General features: G+C 40.2%; 1 protein-coding gene across 1 annotated transcript; it reads right to left on the minus strand.

Annotated features, from left to right (window-relative positions):
• Positions 1–1,314: 1,314 nt before the first annotated feature.
• Positions 1,315–19,115, minus strand: LOC115905963 (protein mono-ADP-ribosyltransferase PARP14-like). The gene is made up of 17 exons (XM_030952726.1): positions 18,888–19,115; positions 17,199–17,338; positions 17,074–17,107; positions 15,818–16,054; positions 15,035–15,271; positions 11,699–13,941; positions 10,973–11,203; positions 10,519–10,740; positions 10,008–10,071; positions 8,901–9,050; positions 8,154–8,216; positions 6,346–6,513; positions 6,009–6,221; positions 5,319–5,927; positions 4,723–4,868; positions 3,216–3,390; positions 1,315–1,601 (listed from the first exon to the last, which is right to left on the minus strand). Exons 1-17 carry the CDS (start codon positions 19,078–19,080, stop codon positions 1,315–1,317), a joined length of 5,412 nt encoding a protein of 1,803 aa, XP_030808586.1. The 5' UTR covers positions 19,081–19,115.
• Between the last annotated feature and the right edge of the window lie 2,193 nt (positions 19,116–21,308).

Consider the following 21,308-nt stretch of genomic DNA (forward strand, 5'->3'; position numbering starts at 1 on the left):
AAATCTATTAAAGTGGGAGTGGGTAACACTCTGCTTTGCTTTAAATGGGAATTTATGCAGGACATTTATTCATCTGAAGTGCTGCATGGGCAGCATGCTATGAAAAGCAGAAATTTTTTATATTGCAAACTTCAGATACTGTAAACCCTTTTCCTCTTTGCAGGCAATGAGAACATCACGACAAAGTTTTTAGACATCATGGCAGCTATTTACAGCACAGGTCTTTCTTTGACTAAGGCAGAATAATGTCATTCAGACAATGCAAGAACACCATTTTGTCTTTGAAGTCTTTATTGCATTACTGTAACAAATTCAAATATGAACCAAGACTTTTAAGTGAAGTGTGTACCTCTTGCAGCTCAGCAATACCATGTAGCTTTTTGAAACTACTTTTATTAATCTGCATATATGGCTTTTGATTGGCAGTTTTAAGGTTACGATGTGATTAAAAGTACTACTTGCAAAGATTTAGTTTTTAGAGAACTTTAAAAATGACTCTGCAAATTGGTGATTCCACAAAAGGGTTAATTAAGGGCTTCAGTATCAAAAAGAATAAAATTTAAAGTCTCTCTTTCCAGTCTTGAAAATTGCAAAAGCAATTACTTTGTGAAAGCTGGAAGTAACAGGAGGGGACTACAGAGAATTCCCCTAAGAAATGGGTATGAATATAGTAACCTATACTAAAGAATAAGCAAAGTATGCTAAGGTAACAGACAAGTAGGTAAGGAGGCTGAAATAATAAATGCAAAGTGCATGTTCATATTGGCATTCTTTTTCTTCCAGACTTTTAGCACCAAGGCTGAGTGGATACCTAAGGATGACTGAAAACTCTGCTGGTGGGTGAGGTAATTAGAATCACAGCACTGCTTTGATTGGAAAAGATCTTTCAGATTCCCTCAGCACAGAACATTTTAAATAAATCCTCATAAAAAGGTGCTTTATGGTGACTACTGGAAACAGGAACATGCAGAGATGCTCTGACCTACCCTACACCTCTTGCTGCTGGACACAGGTAAGGCAGAGCAGCTTCCTCCTCTACCACTCCCCTCTGCCTTGTGTAGGAAGAAGTTAAAAGTTGTTCTCACAGTTCTTGCCTACATCTCTGCATAACTGAACTTGAAATGTGAGTACTGAAATAGCAGGCTCTAAAATATTTGCTTATGTTAGTCCTTCTGTTGATAATTTGAAGACATATTTCAACACATGGACAGATCAATAAAGAAGAAACCTAGATGTAAAAAGAATTAAAAACTGCTCTGTAAATTCTTAAATGTAAAAGGCACTAAAATTTTCTAGACTATTAAGATCATTCTATTATTTGAAAGTAATAAGGTATTGTGGATATGCCTGAATGTCATTAAATATGACGAACATTGTTGGATTATACACGTTATCAACCACACTGTCGTAGAGGTCAGTAGGATCTGCCTGGCTCCTCGGTGGGGGAGCCTTTAGTCCTGCTGTCCCAGCACAGTACTGCCCAGTTAGGACCCGAGCCAAGTACATGTGTTTTCTGCCATTCACATCTCGAACGGAATAAGTATCCTGAGCAGAGTAACTTGCATTGACAGCAAAGTAGGTTCCATCTCCAATGGCTGCAGCTGTTAGGAAAAACAACATTTTCAAATACAGTTAGCGTTCTTATTCTCCTCAGAATCTCTAAAGCTCCTTTTTTGTTTTTAACTCTGCAGAATCTATAAATGTGGTTAGAGTTCAAACACAAAATTCTAGTACTAATCCTTTGTATCAGAATCAAATATGAACCCACATAGATAGCAAGTAAGTATCAACACCCAGGTTTTGACTTCTCTTTCCTATGGAGAAAAGGGCTCCTCTGTTTAACATAGTTTAGCCTGCAATCCATCAAATTGCAATTCTTCAGAGACTTTTGGACTTATGACTATATAAGTGTAATTATAGTTTTCTAGTCACACTTCTCAGCAAGTCAGAGAAATCACATGTCTTTGTTCAAGACAGATTTCTTTTTTCTGACATTGGTAAAAAGCTGTTCAGGCCAAACAGGTCCTTCCTATCTGGCTGCCCTGATCTTTGGATACTTTTACTTGGCTACCCAGCCAGACAGAAGGCAAGTGTGCCTTCCCTATCATTAATCACAGCTGAGATGAAAAGGTGGATGTCAATACCCACAAGCAGAGAGAGGACATGGGGATCTAGGGCTCTTGCTTCCTGAGTAAATCCAACCTCCTGACACTCCAAAGAGCAGGAAAGCAAAACTACATCTCCTCTGACCATGTTTTAAAAAGAAGTGGTGGCTGCCATTCCTACCTGTGCACAACCAGCATATATTTTGTGTATGCCGGGCTTCATTTATTCAAGAAAATCTCAGAGGATTTTCTCCAGAGGATCCAGACAGAGAAAGGTCTTTGGATCCAGACCACACTGAAGTATCAACTAGATCTGAGTTAAACTGCCCAGCTCTCTTAAGATCAAATGAGCCCTAGGCATGTACAACTCTGTCTTAAGGAAGAAAACATTAAGAACAAAAATTAAGGATTTCTGAAGCGAGGTTACATGGCCACTAAAATCAACTAGCATCTCAATTCAGTCCATGTTCCACTTCTTTGGATCCTGTCCTTCATCTTTGAGTGCTGCCAAATAATACACATAACAAGACTGTACTAGAAGAAGTGGACAGAACAAGCTTTGAGCTACTGCAGAAGATCTTTATGTTAAATATTTAAGTTGTCTCTAACAACTATTAAAGGCTAAGAATTAACTAATGGATATCACAGATTTTGTAAGCATAAAATTGGTACAGATGTGGGATCTTAAACTGTCCTAATCTGTGGAGGCAACAGGAGAAGGATTTGCACTTCTACTTTGCTACCTGTTTTTGTCTAAGAGGAGAGGAGATAACATCAGCTAGTAGCTGTTACATCATCTAAGGATGCTGAAGAGTGTTCCTTGTTCCTTTCTCTAGGTAAATGATACAAAACAATTCCCAGAAGCTGCCCAGGCTTCATTTCAGAGCAGGGTAACTCTTTTTGATATCCTTTACCTGGTGGCATCCAGCAACAAGTGATTAACTGAACAGAATAATTCCTCTGTCCATGCAGATTAATCTCAGGAGTTGTTTATTATTGTGTTCTCTAACTTCATTCAGCTTTCATGTTGTGCTGACAGCACTATAACGCTGACAACCCTGCAGCACTCATACATGCCTAGGAAATTAATTGATTTGGATAATGACTCACCATTCTTTCCAGCATATCCACGATTAAATCCACAGGAGTTAATCAAACTCAACGAGGATGCAGCTGTCCCATGAAATAGCAACCCCTCATTATTTTGATTTTTGTTCTTTTCACAGATAGATTTTTTTTTTAATTGGTATGTCTGCCAGAGGATGCGATTTTGTATTCTTTCAATCTGCAAAATTACAAAATTAACTATATTTATATGAGGGAAAAATGGGGTAGAGGTGAATATTTATCATGGCAGAAAAGCATTTAACTAAAATCAAACTGAAAGAATTACAGCAATTTTCACTATGTCCTGGTAGCATGAGGTTTGGTAGAGGAACTGAATATGTAGGCATCCTGAAAAATCACAAAGCAAAGCAGCTCATAAGAGAGTTTCAAGCTCAGTAATTTTGGGTATTTGGGCATTTGTCTTGCCAAGTGTACCAGGTACCCAGCAGTCATGGTAGCTGTGCACTGTCATGTTTAGAAACAGGCTGCTGTATCACTGCTAGAGGCAATGATGGAAGATGCCTTCCATACATCCTAATCATCTTTACTGATTATTTTCTCACTAAAGGACAGAGTGTAGCAATAGCATTAGGTGAAGTTTCTCTTCTAGATCTAAGCTTGCAAGTCAAAATTGCTTCCTCTAATGTGTAGCTTAGCAACCCATAAGAAATTACTATATAAAAATCACTTGGTGGGAGGATGGATGTTGCTGGCTCCCTATGCCAACAATGTGAATATAGCTTAAGGAAAAGTGCTGTCTCCAACAAAGTATAATCTTAAAGACACTTCTGTAACAGCTTTCCATTTTTAACAGAAAAAGACAATGTCATAATTTGATTTTTTTTCTGTAATACATTAATATTTGTTCTCTTCGTGTGTTTTCATGATCATGCTCATTGAAGCTCGTGATGGAAGAAAATTTTTTAAGCACATTATCCTCACTCCTAATTTGATTGTATTTTCTACTGTTTATCTCTTCTCTTTATTCAGAGCAATTCCATCTTCTCCCCGGCAATTAAATCTCTGTGTATTGTGTTGCAGACTTCTAAATAAGCAGGATCAAATACTGACACAGTTAAAACTGACAGGCAAGCCTGAAAGGCTCTGGGATGACACGGGAGAAGTTGTAAATTAGTCCAAAGCTTTATTATCAGTCTGCAAGGACTTTGTATTTTTCTTTGTATTCTGAATGCATTTGCTCATGCCTCCATTTCAATACAGAATTTCCTAATTGGAAATACCATATTAGCTAGAGAGTACCACATTAATTGAACAAAGAGTCACCCTGAAGACTGACGGTCACTGGTTTTGCACCATTAGATGGCAGAAATGGCAGAATAGCTCTTAGGAAACTTGCTCTGATTTATATTCACCCTGTGCAGTGCTGGGGAGACTAACATACAAAGGGTGTATTGGGTTGCAGACATCTTATAAGCACATATTTAGGAAGTATATTGTTTCTTGCCCAAGCATTGACATTTTCCCCTCTCCCCACCCCATATGGTATCACCTTCTCTATGTTAAAATTAGTACATGTTGTCTTGAACATCTTCTCAACTGTTGTGTATTCAGGATGTGATGGCTTCAGCTCCACCACTTTGACCTGTTCATTCTGCATGTCTGTCCACTCCTTAGGCAGCTCTATTGACTGCATATCTGCAAAACAGAGGTTGCATTATTATACAGATAACTAGCTCAGCTCCATAGGCATATCTTACAAACCACGTTCTGTAATACAATGTAAAGGCTTTACATTTTCTCTAATTATCCCCATACCAATATCTAACTAAAACAAGCTTTAAAATTCCAGAAGAATTTTATGTATTCTTCATACACCACTTCCTTTGTCAGATTTAAGCATGAAATCTATGCTCACCAGTCACATATATGCAGACAATATTTGCACTTAAAACTGATGTTCTGATTTCACTCATACTTCCTACGGATTATGAAACTCAAAACTCCCAGCTGAGGAAAAAAAAAAAGAAAAAGGGGAAAAAGCTAAGGAATACCTTACTTCTTTGGGATACCTGAGCTTGCATTTATCCAAATCATCATTCAATAATAACTATTCAAGTTTTTTTATTTAACAAAAGTGTTATTTACCTTCATCCTTTTTCACACGTTGAAGGATTTTAGTTTTTCCTTGGTCATCAGTAGCCCTTAGAGTATTTAGATCCACCTTGTAGTTCTTATTTTTAATTCTGACATTCAGATGTGACTTTTTAGCCATTTTGGCATGCTCCAGCTGCATATTTGTCAGTTTATCAAAAGCAACAAAGCTATCATTGCTTCCTAGATACCTCCATTCTACCAGGTTATAAAGAAGTTCTGCCTTGGATTGCTCTTCTTCAGTAGACTTAATTTTTTGGACCATTTCTTGAACTTTTCGAGAAACGGAACAGACATCCCTGCTAATACCAGAAATTTTAATTTGAGGGGGAGAAAGGTTATTTAAAATCTCAATGATGACTTGCTTTCTTCTCTGGAGATCTTCCAAAATGGCAAATTGCGTCTCATCAAAATTTTTAATTGCCTCATCTGAAATAGTGTTTTCAAACTGTTCCTTTAAAATTAAATCCTTTATCCAGGACTCAGTTGCATTCACCTTTTCTTGGCTTTCTCCACAAATTTGAAATGTGACTAAATTAACTTTCTTCTCCAAAATTATGGACTTTTTCTTCTCAGAAGATTGTTTTCTGCCCCAAAAAAGTGCTGTGGATAAACACATCAATTATTAGTTGTAAATAAAAGAACTTCAGTTTTATTTGCCCATGCACACAGAAAACAACTTACATTTAAACATAGATAACCATGATTCTGATTCTGTTGTGGATGAATCTGAATCTTCTCTTTTCTTCATGCTTTCATAAAAACCCCTGAGCATATTTGCCTGGAAGATCACGATCTTAATTGTCTGTAAATGCTGTACTGATTTTTGTCTTGCAAATTCCACAACAGCATCCAACATTTCATCAGCTACCTTGGCTGAACTCAGTCCTGCTTGACCTAAACAAAAATAAAAGGCACATATCAGTGAACAGTTTTTGTGCAAGTCTACTGTTACCCATATGAAGTTTGTCTGTTTCTGAACTGCCCCCATCACACATTGCTTTCCCAAGAAAATACAAACCTGTTCCAATAGCTGGGAAGGCAACAGATTTGTACATCCTTTGTTCACACTCATGAAGCACTTTGGAGACCTGACTCTTCACCTGGTTATCAGTAATCAAATGGATGATTTTACTGCACAACAGGTTCCCACCCTGTGTAGTAATAAAGCCATTCTGACGCTGCCCAGCTGGAAGAGAGAAGATAAAGAAGGAGACATAATATTTACAAAGTGGCAATCTCTTTTGGTAGTATCTTCTGTTATATTGGTAGTACAAGAGAAGTGGAAAAAGTGGAAAGAAATCCACTGTGAGTTATTTTATTGTGAGTTTACTTGATTCTGGTTTTCTTTTTACATAATCTGCAGAGTTTCTTTGAGAAATGAATTCAAATAAATGTGTGTTTTCTAATCTCCTAAGACCTCTGCTACAAAGTATTTTCCTATTAAGTACAATATATAAATTTATGATGACTTTGAATACATCTCACTTCTACTTAAAAGCACACCAAATTAATTTATAGGTGAAAACCTTTCTTATGCCACTTATTCCTTAAAAGCCTGAATTCTTATACTGCAGCAGAGCTGAGTGGCTAAAATAATATCATTAAGATTATGACCAATTGATTTAAGAACAATATGGAATTTTTAAAAAGATGTTTGTGATTTCTCAGAGCACTCATGTTCGCTTACCAAATGGAGTCATATTGTGAGGATGAACAGACTGATGAGCACAGAGATCCAGACCACCTCACAGATCACAAAGGTAGTGACAGTAAGATGCTCTGCAAGCACTGAGATCAGACTGATAAATTTACTTTGACAAAAAGCTTTATCTGCCTGGTGATTTTCTTCTGACTCTCAGGATTTTCTGAAGAATATTTTGTACATGAAGTTAAAATGTAATTTGGAACACTGTAATGGGGTTTTAGGTTCCTGCCAACATTATCATTTCTATGTTTTGTCCATTCCAACAAAAAAAGTAAAAACTGCACTGGCACTAGGAGATTTATTTTAAGTTGAGGGTAAGGAGTATTTCATAGTAGTATGGATAAGACATTGCTCTGTGGTGGAGTTTCCTTGGGAAATGAGCAGGGTGTAGCTCTGCATGGGAATGCAGGCATGAGCATATTTACCAAACAAGTTGGAGCCAAGGCTTTTATCTTGTCCCCTACAGAGTAGTTTGGAAATCAGAAAGACATAAAACCAGCTCTTTGAAATGAAAGAACAAGAAAATAAGAATCAGTGTAATAGTTCTAAGAACAGAGACATTTACCTGATTTGAAGGTAATGATAAATGTGTTTGTACAAATGTTCCTACAGAGCCAAAGGCTGGGAAAAAAATCCAGGAAACTCCATCTTGAAAATCAGTTTCCAGACTCAGAGCAGGCACATTTAAGTTATGCATCTAAAATGTCCCTTTCTGTGCTTGCAGAGACCAACCACAATGAGCTCGAATTTTACTGCTCTACTGGTCTGGCAGAATGCAGACTATGGAAGAACTTATGATCAGGGCTGTCCTGATTTCAGCTGGGATAGAGTTAGTTTTCCTCTTAGTAGCCAGTTCAGGGCTGTGTTTTGGATCCAGTATGAGAATAAAGTGTGTAAACACAGATGTTTTAGTTATTGATAAACAACTACGAAAAGAAAAATTCTCAAGGTAATATGTCAAAACAAGAAGGGGACTTTTCAAAGCTCCTAAAAGTGAAAGTTGTATTATTCAGATAAAACAATTATGTCAGAGTAGACAATTATAAAGCAACTGTAAGTTTTCAGTGAGAATGAACACGACAAAAAAAGAATTATCAAAAAAGTAGTAGGCTTTAACATACCATATTGAGCACATTCATTTGCTACCTGGGAACCAGCAGCATCCATAATTGCTTTGAAGACCCCTTAAATCACACAAGAAAAGCACACACATTCATTAAGTCTCCACAATTATCTCTACTCAAAACTCTACCCAACTTCTGTACCCTACAAATACCCTAAATTGCTTTATGGCAAGATACCACAAAGTTCAAAACTGTGACAGTTTACTGTCCATGACACACAGCTTTGGCTGCAGAGAGAACATTCCCTCCACTGCTGGTTAGAAGTCATTAAAAACTCCTATTTCATTGTTTCACTCACCAAACCCATATGCCCCTCACCAAACTGTCCCAATGGCTTTGAACTGGTATCATTTGGTATCTTGCATGCTTATAATTCACTATGTGAAAACCCTCTGCTTCTTATAGGGCAATTTACTTAACCAGAGCTTTGTATTCCAGTGAAACCTTTTAGGATAAGAGCATTTTTTTAGAATTATACTTAATAAAAAAAATCCATTTAAACACTTTTGGTTTTAAGCAAGAAAAACATGGTCAGATGCCTTCTGTTTGAAAATGAAATCAAATATTCAAGACATGTAAAAACCTGTTTAAGATCTATTTCCTGGCTAATCATAACTCTTTATAAAAATAACTCATCTGAAAAATGCTTCATAAAAGTTTCCCTTGTGGACAATTCTTTTCTGCACCCCCTTCTAAAAACTAGCCCAGATTTATTGCTAAAGAACTACATATTCAATATATTACCTGCTTTGGCATCAAATGTTGAATTTGCTATGTTTACAATAACCTCTGTATCTTCCTTGGTAATATCTCCACTAATTACTTGCAATGTGATGGAACCAATCTTCATTTCATGAACTCCCAATGGGTCAGTAGAAATAGGCCTAAAGAAACCTGCAAGGGAAAGAAAAATACATTAAATCACTTCTCCTTTAGTTTGGAGTGTTATTCTCTTCCACTGATTGAAACTCCTCATCCTTTTAAGGAATATGCTCTAGATCAGTTTGATGGATGTAGAGTGTCTCTGTTTTTCTCTTTATTCCATTTCTGAAAGCTGAGAGGCCCAGTACTCTTCCTGTTTGTGCTATGAAAGTGAAACCATTTCTATTCCTGTAAATTTATGCAATATGAATTCAGAAAATGGCTTCAGGGTTTATCTGATCTGACCAGCTCTGTAACGGTTTCCTGAATTAATTCTTACAAGAAATGAAGCATCCAGTTTAAGTGTTGCCAGTAATGGAGATCAGATCACATCCCTTTTGTAAGTTATTTCATATTTACCTTCATGGATACAAAACTATTCCTTTCTTCTAGTCTAAACTTATCTAATCTAACTCGTATTTTATCTGCCCACTCTTAACTTCATCTCTTTGATACTCAGCAACTGAGGAGGAAGGGCTTTATATCCTTACAAATAAGCCTCTGCCCTTGAAGTACACTCATGTTTTGGCTATAGTGCCCAACTATTGTCAATTAATAAATGGAAAGGAAATTATCCACTCTGTATATATAAATATATATTTCTAGGAGACTAAAGCTACAGAAATACATGTTATTTATGGCTTGTTTGGCCAAGTGATTGCAGGTTCTTATATCCTTTAAGCAGGACAAACTACTGCATCTCCTATCAGAACACCCTCTTTGTTTTGATAAGACTGGCCTCACTAAGAGTTCAGCATGTCCTCAACAAAATAAATTCCTCCCTAAGAATTTTACAAACGACATTTAAGAATGCAAGTCCATTAGGAGGACAAAAAATGCCCTGTGCCCTGATGATATTTCTTTTGTTTCCTGATACACATAAAACCACTTAACAGCATTTACATTCTGTCCCACCCCTACACAACTTACTTGGCTGTGCTGCTGCGGCATCGCCACTTTCACCTGCCCTACGTGCTAGTTCAGTAGTAAAAGCCTAAGAAGAGAAAAAAAAAAGTATTTAAGATAGTATTTCACAGTCTGTACACTGAATATTTCTGTAATTAACATTAACAGTCTTGTAGCCTCTTGCTGAGACACCTCACACATTTTATAGTCATATTTAAGTGTTAATAACAGCAGAAGACCCAGTGTGGACAGTGTGATGAGAGATAGCTCTGCTTTGCGAGAACTTCTCTGGCAAAAGTTGAGGAAGCATCTAAAGGCTTTTACAGTGCCAACAGCAAGGCCAATTTTGTCTGCAGCTTCTGCTTGCTAAGAGTTTGTATTTCAGAGACACTGGAAAGACATCCCACTGTCGCTGGCCCACAGCAGTAAGAAAGTGCCAAATTATTCCCTTAGAAAGCAGTATAAGTAAAACAGATTAGTAAAGTGTAACTAGAGCAGTATGTTACAAAGACAGATTTGTCCTGAGAAGAACTACCTGAATGTTACCAATATGTTGTGGATTCAAGAGAAAATGGACTTCCTGGAGATTCTTCAGAGTGTGACTACTACTGAACCTGAATACCACATCAAACATTAACTTAGAAACAATGATTTTAGGAAATCCAAATCCTCCAGTCCCAATAGCTGGGAAAGTGATGGATTTCAGTCCAAGTTCTTCAGTTTTCTTCAAGCAGAAATTGATTGCATCTTCTAGGTCCTGTAAAACACAGCAAAGGTACTTTTTTTCTAAAGGCATAATTTATTATTAGTTCCAAAGAAACTGGTATGATCAGCAGCTCTGAGTGCATCAAGACATCTTTAAGGTCACTCCAATGGAAGAGAATGGAGTCACGTCACCTAAATTAACTATATTTAAACCTGAAATTTCAGGCCAGATCCCAAACAAATATGTAGCTGGGGTGGATTGGGGGTTAATAATTAAAATATACCTTCTCTGTCTGTCCTCCACTCCACTTGGGTATTATGGCATGAAAGATGGACTTGCAGGCCATAGCATATCCACTGGTGCAGACCACACTCCCAGGACCTGAGTTCTGACTTTGTTTCTTGGTGTCAAACTCAACTTTGAGAGCTGGCCCAGCTCTTTCCAGCACGGCTTTGCAAAGCGGCCCCTCGCCAAACAGCAGATCTGTGCCAACGCTGTTGACAACAACATCCGTCTGCAACAAGATTACAATGAAAACAGCTGCAGCTAGAATTCAAATGAAAATATGTACCAAGATTAGAAGCCCTACCAATGCAACACACAGGAAAAGAAACAAGATGCCAGTGGATACTCAAAACAGCAGCCCAGACAGGTACCTATTTCCCCTAATATCCAACCAAGACAGTTACTTTTACAAAGTACTTTAGTATTTCCCCTTTAAGAAAAAAAAGCCAACTCTTTTATATGTTGGCCTTAGATCTAGAAAACAAACAAGATCTAGCTGGGAATTGAAACATCCTGAAATTCACAGCCGCCCTCTAGAAATGGCTGCAGTAACAGATTTCAACCTACACTCAAGTTTTGCAAGCTTGCATCCTTGTTTAGCTAGCACACAGCTGTTCTTTCCTTATGTAGCAAGTACTTGTAAAACCTACTGTCTGTCCTTTTTCATTTAAACTGAAAGATCTTACCATCAAGTCAGAAAGGAGTCAGAAAAGTAAAGACTTACTACAGCTTCCTGAATATTCTTCTTCTCCACTCGAATGCAAAGTCCTTCATTTGTTGTAATCATCTTCAGATCCCCTTTTCTATTCTCCTTCTGGCTTTTGTTCAGCATCAGCCGTTTTGGGGAGAATGATTTAGCTGAAAATACTCTTTTTACTGTCTCACTCAGAACCTGAACAATTTCTTCTGAATTACTCACAAGATGGATCTCCTTCAAGTTTCTGTCCTCCATGAGTTCTTCCAAGGTCTCCCTGATGGAGGACACAATTGAATCCGCACAGATCTGTGGTGGAAAGCCATAAATCCCTCCACTTATAGCAGGCAGAGCTATGGAACGATGATTGTATATATCAGCCAGTTGTAGACATTTTTTCACTGTCTTCCTCAACAACCACATGCACTTTTGTGATTCCCTCTCGCTCCACCTGGGCCCGACAGCGTGGATGACATTCTTGCAGGGCAGTTTCCCAGGGCGCGTGATCACTGCACAGCCGGGCTGCAAATCCCCCAGCTTCCTCACCAGCTCATTGCACTCCTCCTGCAGTGCTGGCCCAGCTGCCCTTGACAGTGCCTCAGCCAGGCCACAAATGTGGTTTAGTTTTTCATTAGATGCATTCACCACAACATCAACAGGGTAGTCACACAAGTCACCTCTATACACTCCTACCATAATTCCACCTGGCAGGTTTTTTTCACAGTAGACTTTTCTTTTCACTTTATTACCAGCTTTTCCACCCTTCTCTTGTTCTTCTTCTTCCTTAATCCTGATGAAACAGCTATATTTCTGCTTTGCTTCTAAAATACATAAATCTTTCCTCTCAGTGAAGAACTCCTTTGCCCCTGGTTTATCAATTAGCACATTTTTTGAGTAAAGGGATGAGACAGTTTTTTGAAACATGTTGAATGCTTCTGGCATTTCTGCTCTGGGTCCCCTCAGAGAAAAACAAGGTGTCTTGGTGTCAAAACGTACTGTCACACCTTTCTTCTTCAATTCTTTACAAACACCAGACTTCTCATTCTCTACAAACTGCACTATTATCTCTGATTTAGCTAGGATTACTTTTTCAATGATTGTGTTTCTATCTACAAAAGCATTAAGTCTCTGATAAACCTCTGTTACAGCCTTAGAAAAGCCAGCAATAATCATTTTATTTTCTTTGCCAACCGACTCCCAAGTGATGACAATTTCCTGGGAAGTATTATATATCTTGAGCAAGGAGAGAAGAAGATTGCTCCACTGATCCTTTTTAATAACTTCACCATCCTGAACATTGATGCACTTGTATTCTAAACCTGTTTTTATTTGCTTTTCTGCTTCTAGAAGATCTTTGTGAGCATCTCCATATAGCAACACAGTATCATCCTGAAGTTCATAAAAAGCAGTAATTTTTTCCCTAATGAATAACATATCTGATGTTTTTTTATTATCTACACAGTGTAGATAGTGGAAAACATGGGGGTCAATGGTAACTGATGTAGATGGCATACTCAATACCTTTTCCAGTAACTCAGCTTTGACTTTATATACTTCTGCAGGTAATCCACACAACTGAACTGTCTTTTTTTTGTCATCATAAAAGAGCTTTAGGCATGGATATTCCTTCTGAATATTCTCTTCTAACCCAGCATTGTGCAGCACAGCATACTTCCCTGGGATCACTGACACAGAAATTTCTATGCTCTGTTTTTCCCTTTCACTTTGCTTCATGCATTCCCTCACTTCTTTCTCTGCTCTGTCCACTGCTGCTCTGTTGCCTGCAATCACCACCATCTCCTCAGAAATATCAGTTATCATCAGAGCAACATCTTTTGACAACCTTTTTTTCACATCTTCCCAACCTGATGAATTGACTTTACATTTTATAGCTATGTAACGTGCCATGATACGCGAGAACTCAGTGGAAGCATCTTGCTGCCATGTCTTGAGCAACTTAATCATTGGCTTTTTCTGCTTGCAGAGAGATGGTGATGGGCACAGCGTAACTTCTGGGTTTGCACAGTCTGCCTGGGGCCATTTGAGCTCAGAATGGCAAACTGCCATTTCCTGGTTTATGTCCTGGGTCAGATTGGCATGCCTTTGTAAAAACTGCCATACATACGGGTCTAGTGGCACCCCAATGGGGTCTGGCATCTTGAAAGCTGGTCTTTCTTCTCCATAGAGAGCTGTTCCAAGGGAGTGGTAATATGGATGCACGGAAATCAGTGTCTGGTCCAGTAAATGTTTCTTTTTCAAGACCGTGGTTACATCTGAAAGTCAGTGCACATATGTACAAACAAACATATATCATTAACTTTAAATCAGGCAAATGTCTCTGTTCTTAGAATTATTAGATTGATTTTCCTTCTCTTCCATTTCAAAGACCTGTTTTTATGTCTTTCTGATTTCCAAACTACTCTGCAGGGGACAAGATAGAAGCCTTGGCTCCAACTTGTTTGGTAAATATGTTCATGCCTGCATTCCCATGCAGAGCTACACCCTGCTCATTTCCCAAGGAAACTCCACCACAGAGCAATGTCTTATCCATACTACTATGAAATACTCCTTACTCTTAACTTAAAACAAATCTCCTAGTGCCAGTGCATTTTTACTTTTTTTTTTTTGCCATTTTTGTTGGAATAGACAAAGCAAAGAAATTATAATGTTGTCAGGAGCTTAAAACTCCATTACAATGATCCAAATTATGTTTTAACTTCATGTACAAAATATTCTTCAGAAAATCCTGAGAGTCAGAAGAAAATCACCAGGCAGATAAAGCTTTTTGTCAAAGTAAATTTAGTAAGCCAGGAGTCTCCTCATAGATATTTACCAGAAGTTGCACTGGCACAAAAACCGGACAGTGATTTGAGGAACGGAAGAAATAGTAACAAGATTGTTCTTTAGCTCTGTTCTTTCCTGACAATGAAGATATTTGACTTAATTAGCTCGAAATGAGGATATTTGACCTTATTTCGTTTCTGAAAGTCAACTGTGTCACTGACACAAAGCCATTCACAGATTCTGCTCTGTCCCTCTACCTGTAAGTACCATTAATTTTATATTGCATATAAAAACCTCTGCAAATGGAGAAAGAACACCAGTGAGAAAAACCCATGGACAAGGCAGATATTAAAATAAATCTCTGGTAACAAAAACCATACCAAACAAACAACCCCCCCCAATAGATCCTGAAGCCCTAGGCATGCAGCAGTATTTCTATACCCAGAGCACTTCCTAGGAACAGGACAGGTACAAAGACTTCAGCAGCAGAAAGCCAGGCTTCTCCTAATGCCCATATTTTCAGTAACTTCCTTGCAGGTTATCTGCCTGTGAGTACCTCGGTCAGGCAAAGGACAGAGCTACCTTTGTGGTCACAGAATGTAATGATGGCTGAGTTCTCCTCAGGGAAGAGCTGGACATCTGCCACAGGCCCTCCTCCATTCCGTGCGCTCTCAAAGTACACTGTGAGGTAGTCTGAGGAAATGCTCTCTGGTAGGTTTTCAGCCGTGATGCTCTGTGTTGATTCAAGAAGCCGGGCAGTCATGTTGAATTCTTTGACTCTCTTGTGCTGTGAACATTTTTCAACAAATTCCTTAGTATCTGTAAACAGAAGAGCAGAATGAACTGACGATGTTTTCCTGCGTCATTATCAGCCCTGGCTATCACTTCAGGCAGAGAAATGAGCAGAGTCTACTCCCTGTATTTGGAACAAAACTGACTCTGGTGCCAAATAACTCTGTGTTGTAAAAAAAAGGGGAAAAGCACACAACCATGCTTTGCTATTCACTACCACTACATCTCTGTTCCCATCTCATAAGTTTACTGTCTTCTCTAAAGGAGACTTTATATAATCCCCACACTCAGTGCACTTTTAATTCTTCTTCACCTAATCCAAAATAAGATAGAAACAACAAAACATTCTAATCCAATTTCAATTAATAAAGATGCCCCCATTTTATTTTTTCAGTGTAACATTTGGATCACAGGCACTTTTGTGGGGCTGCATATAAAACATTTTTCTTGAGAGATTGCAATCCAGGTGCTTTTTTCAAACAGTCTGGATCTCTAATGGGAGAGGAATCAAGCTCTGAAAGCTATTACTCATGCTTATACATGGAAATTAATAACAGTGTCATCTTGTCTTACCAATATTTTTTATAAAGGTTGCTACAGCAACATTTATTTCAGGTATCAGTTCAACAGTAAAGTCATCATCTATAGTCAGGCCACTGATGTTCTCCAACAGTATCTGTAAGCACTTTGGATTGCATCTCTCTGTGTTCTCAAATACCACCGAAGGTGAGGCCTCTGCAGAGTCAACCTCCTCCTGGAGTTCACTGTTTGGAACAAAACTCTCAGCTTTCTTCAAGGCTTTTGTATCATCTACAGCAGAAAGATAAGCCACATAAAATTTCAGTACACATTTCTTGGAATGAACAGATTCTTCTTACCCTTTCTCTCTTTTCCTTCCCCAAAAAAAGAGATTGTTAACCAAACAAATACTGCAGGGTACCACTGAACATTTTGAGATCCAAAACAGCCCAGATGCAATATTCTGCAGGCAGCTTTTTTGGTGGCACAAAAACAGACCAATGTCACTGGTATGTCTCTGGTCAGAGACTAAACAGATCTAAAATCCATTGAGATAATAGACCACAGCTGCTTAGATGTCAGTAAGCGTTGGCAGAGACCTTGCAGCCTCTATATCTGTTTCTTAGCCCCGTGCAGGCAAACAAGCCTGAACATAGCTCACCCACAGGCACCACAGGCAGCTTTGTGTGACTCTGTGTAAAGCCTCCTGATGACCACTGTGCCCTGCCATCAGTGCAGCATGACAGCACTGGAGGGCCTGTGTGCACAAAGGGCTGACAGGGATGCAACAACATCTTGCAAATAGAAAATATATCAGAGGTGCCCACTGAGTATCCCAGAAGTCCAGGGTCTGCCAGAGGCAAGCACATCACCAGCTTTGCAGACAGATGAGGGCAGAGGTGAATGACCAATAGGCTGGCTCTGCCTGCTCACTGAGGTACAAAAACTACTGATATCAAACCCATAACATCTCTGGAAAACAGCTGCCTTTGAAGGCCTACCACCACCACCAAGAAGAAAACTAAAGAAATAAGAAGCAACAGTTCTTCAGATGGTAGTTACTAATTTTTAGACTGCCAAAGGAGTCATGTCTGCTCTGTCCAATGAAGAAAATACCAAAAAGCCAAAACTGAAAGCCAGGCTGACCCAAGGAAGCAATTGAGAGCAGGATCTGAAGATTTCCAGGTTCCTCTCTAGTATAACTACAAAATAGATGACAACTTGGAGAACTGGAAACCATGTGTGGAGAAAAGCACCAACATTTTTGTTTTCTGAAGAATCAGCACATAGAGTGATGGATAACATTTTACCTTTTGTTTGAAGGCTGCTCATGGCATCCAAAGCCTAAAATAAAATGAAAGCCAAATGTCAGTGACAGATTAGGCACTTTCACCACTATTTCAAAGCTCTGGTTAAGATTACAGTTTTTATTCACCTTTGTGGGAACTGATTTTTCTTCAAATGTTTCCTCTTTAGTAGCTCGTGCTGTTTCAGGCTCTGTGACAAACAACCTTAATTTTCCTTCTCCTTCCAAATGCAACTGATGAGACTGTCTCTCAAGAACTCGTTGCTTGACTAAATAAAACCAAAAAAGCCCTGTGAAATTCTGAATGGAAACACAGCTTTACATTGCATGGCACTTTCCCATCATTATGACACCATCGCGGTTTAAGAATGGTATTCTGCAATTTACTGTTTCCACTGAAATGAGCCAGACCTCGCCGCTAGGTAGTGAGCTCCTCCCGCCGTGGCAGGATGGAGAGGAGAAATGAAGGCACAAAAACGTTAAGCACTACAGGACGAGATGAGAACAATAAGCTAGAAACAAACGACAGCGAAGTAACAAAAATGAGCAGGAACGACATCAGTACTGATAACAGAGTGTACACGAGAGGTGAACGATTCACGGGGCCGCTGCTCACCCGACCCCGCACTCGGCAAAAGCCGGAAAAACTCCCTCCTTTCCCTTTCCGTGCCCACACCGCACGGCTCAGGGGGATCGAATTTCCCCAGGGAGGTGGCTGTGCCCCTCCCGCTCCTGGAAAAGTTAACCTCTCCTTGGCCGGAACAAGGATATACAGATATACCGTCCCGCGAAACGAAAGAGCTCTAAACTCAATGCTGACGCAGAACGCACACGGCTTTCTTCCAAAAAAACAAAAACAAAAACAAAACCACCAAAAAAAAAAAAAAAAAAAAAAAACAAACAAAAAAAAACCAACAAAAAAGAAGAAGAAGAAGAGCAGAGGACATTACTCCCGCGAAAAGCTGCCAGAGATGCAAAACTCGGCTCTATCACGGGTTTCATGGTGGTACCCGGAGAGTCCCAGTACCGGCCTCCCAGGCCTTGAAAATCCTCTTCCAGACAGTGCCGAAATGCTTTGGGCTGTATGTCCTGAACCTACCAGCAGGGAGAGCCAGCAACTGGGAAGTGTGTTAAGGCAAGCAAAGGAAAAATTGTACATAGGTATCTGTGTGTTTCTGCACATACGTGCATGTCTGTGCATAATTTAACTCAACTACAGCTAAATCCTTTCCAGCTTGCTGGAAGTTTTATAAAAATATGTGCATGTTACAGATGTAATATTTTTATATGTATCTGTAACAAATCTAATTGTTAGGTTATAAGATTTATTATTCCGACTGCCGTTTAGAGAATACTACTGTGCATCAAGTGGAGTATGCATGTATATATTCCTCCTAGGATACATTTATTCACTTACAGCCTTTATGCCAAATGCAATCCAGAGGCTAGTACTAAGCACTAAATCTAAGCATATATATATAAGTAAATATCATGTTCTGAGTTAGAAGGGACCCACAAAGATCGACTCGAACTTCTGGACCTGCACCAGACATCGGCAAGAACCACACCAAGTTTACATACTGTCTATTCTATATTGCACAGGAGGGGGTGTATACGACATATTATATACTACAGATACTGCACATCACGTACCAGACGGGATAGATTATTACATCGTGTGCAACAATTTTTAACTTGCAGAAAGTTTAGACTCGCTATTTACGACCCCAGCACCCTCGCAGGGAGCTCACACGCTAATCCCGGTCCCTGCCCTCGCCGGGTCCCCTCTCCCCGATCCGCCCCGGCCCGGCCGCTCACCCTCGGGCCGGGCGAAGCAGACGAGGATGGTCCCGGTGTCGGTCCCGGTCCGCAGCTCGCACTCGCCGCCGCCCGAGCGCTTCCGGCTCTGGAAGTAGCAGAGCAGCTTCTTCCTGAGCGCGGCCGGCGGCTCGGCGGGGCCCCAGTCCCCCCGCACCAGCAGCGGGAAGGAGCACGGCCGCTGCCCCTCCATGGCTGCCCAGCCGCTCCTCTCCTCTCCCGTCGCGTTTTCGCTTTCGATTCCCGCGCATCCGGGCGAGGCTTTTCCCGGCAGTCACGAGCCTTCCGTGTCTCCTCTGCCGCCTCTCGAGGTAGCCCTGCGCCGGGCCGCCTCCTCGGCCTCCCCAGACACAGCTTCACACCTGAGCCCTTAACCCTCCTCTCCCCCTGGAACATCCAAAGCACCCCCTCTCCTTATCAAATGCCCTGCTTGCCCCTCTGCCGGGGGCTGGCAGCCGCTCTCGCCGCTCTCCCAGGAGTTCTTTCACCCGTTCTGCAAGAGGACAATCCTCACAAGTCGAGGCATTTGATTCATCTACAGTTCTGCACGGAGTGGGGGGCCAGGTGGCAAATCCACAAAGCCAGCATGGAGACTACCAAAAATTTAGGAAAAAGTGGCATTAATGTTCATTGGCTACAGGTTACTTACTTTTCTTTATGATTAGTATTCTATCTTCTGTTGATTAATGATTCTCTTGCTTCTCATGCCAATTAGTTCACACGCTCAGTCTTTCTCTTCTTTTTGGGTCAGTGGGCCACGAGTTGGTGGTCACGATCCCCCCTTGCTGGAACTACCTTAAACCAGTAAGAGCTAATTCAGCATGCTTACTGAGTTGCCTTTATTAGTTTCTTCCTTATCTTGGGGCTTCTGCCAAATGTCCTTGTGGCCTGCATTCTTTGTGCCCACTATCAGTGGTAAATCCTTTCTCATGAGCCTTGTTAACCTCCTCCTAAGTCTCAAATCACTGAAACATGTTGAGCTCTAAACCTTAACAAGGCAATTCTACTAACAAGCAAATTATTTTCCTAACACCTGAACATCAGTTAGAGCTTACTTGCTAGCTGTTTATTGGATGAAATCTCCTCTCTTGTTAATTAAACTTGAGAGTGTACAAAGATCAAACACCAAAGAACATGGTTCCTGAAGGAAGTTTTTACATATTTCACATTTTGCATCATTGCTGCCAGATGAACAAGATCAGGGTGGAACAAGTTGTGTCAGGAGAGATTTAGGTTGGGTATCAGGAAAAAATTCACTCAGAGGGTGGTTGTGCACTGGAACAGGCTCCCCAGGGAAGTGGGCACAGCACCAAGCCTGACAGCATTCAAAAAGGATTTGGACAGTACTCTCAGGCACATGGTGTGACTCTGGGGGATGTCCTGTGCAGGGCCAGGAGCTGCACTTGATGATCCTTGTGGGTCCCTTCCAATTCAGGCTATTCAATGACTCTCGGTCCCTTTGTACACTCCTGCCTCTGGCCTTTGCCTGTTGGAATAAGCCCATTTGCAAAAGCAGCATCTGTCACTCATGGCCTGCACAAAGCCCAGGGTGAAAGCTTTCTGCTCCAGGCTTTTTGCCCTAGACACTTGTAAGAAAAGCACTGGTGAAAAAACACCTTGGTGTCCTCTGCAGCTTCTTGTGGCGCTGGGGAAGCTGAGACCTGATGCAGTACTGGCTCCTGGAGAGAATGGTCACACTGGCACCAGTGACCCATCAGCAGCAATGAGGCACCTGGAGCCATCTCCTCTGGCTCCTGGCATGCTGATGAACCACTGGCCACAGGTATTTGTTACAGGGATTTAATAAGTTTATTCACTGTATAAGCAAAACTGAGACTTTTGGCCCCCATACCAATACCTTGATCTCCAGCTCTAGGTTAAATTGATTTCAACACACTTGATCTCAGCAATTTTCAGTGGTTAGAAAATTGAACTTTTCTAACCACTGAAGAAGTTTTTTTTAACATAGTAAAAAGCAAAAAAGCCCAAAGGAGGCAGTTCCACTACTGCCACAGAAGGATGGGATGTACAAATGCACAGCCTGAGGTTTATAGCTCTACTGAGATATTTGACTTGCATATTTGTGTTATTTCACACCTCCTCCCTAGAAAAGGTGTCCCTTGGCTGCAGTTACCCTACAGGACCCAGGGTAAAACTGTAACAGTAACCTAACTACGTAAAGAAAGCATTGGAAGATTTTTTTTCTTAATCATACAACCAAGTAAGTCAAACAAAATACATTCAGAGGAGCCAAAGGCTTTTCAAAGTTGGGGGTGCTGCAAAGCAGTAGGGTTATTGTATTTAAAAACAAGTCATTCCATATCTGCAATGTCAAGTTCATTGAAGTTCACTGTTTAAAAACCAATGCTAAATGTTCAAAGAGGTTTAAGACAAACACAAGCTATTTATTACAACTGGTTC

The sequence above is a fragment of the Camarhynchus parvulus genome, chromosome 7 (genome assembly GCF_901933205.1).
Source record: "Camarhynchus parvulus chromosome 7, STF_HiC, whole genome shotgun sequence".
Classification (NCBI taxonomy): domain Eukaryota; kingdom Metazoa; phylum Chordata; class Aves; order Passeriformes; family Thraupidae; genus Camarhynchus; species Camarhynchus parvulus.

Bases quoted from the DNA above. Each gene is read 5' to 3' on its own strand.
- LOC115905963 (XM_030952726.1), bottom strand. From the start codon at position 19,080: ATGGAGGGGCAGCGGCCGTGCTCCTTCCCGCTGCTGGTGCGGGGGGAC. The intron at 17,108-17,198 runs GTGAATAAAAAC...ATTTTATTTTAG, and splicing joins AAAAATCAGTTCCCACAAAG to GCTTTGGATGCCATGAGCAG. The intron at 9,051-10,007 runs GTAAGTTGTGTA...TTTCCCTTGCAG, and splicing joins TGCCGCAGCAGCACAGCCAA to GTTTCTTTAGGCCTATTTCT.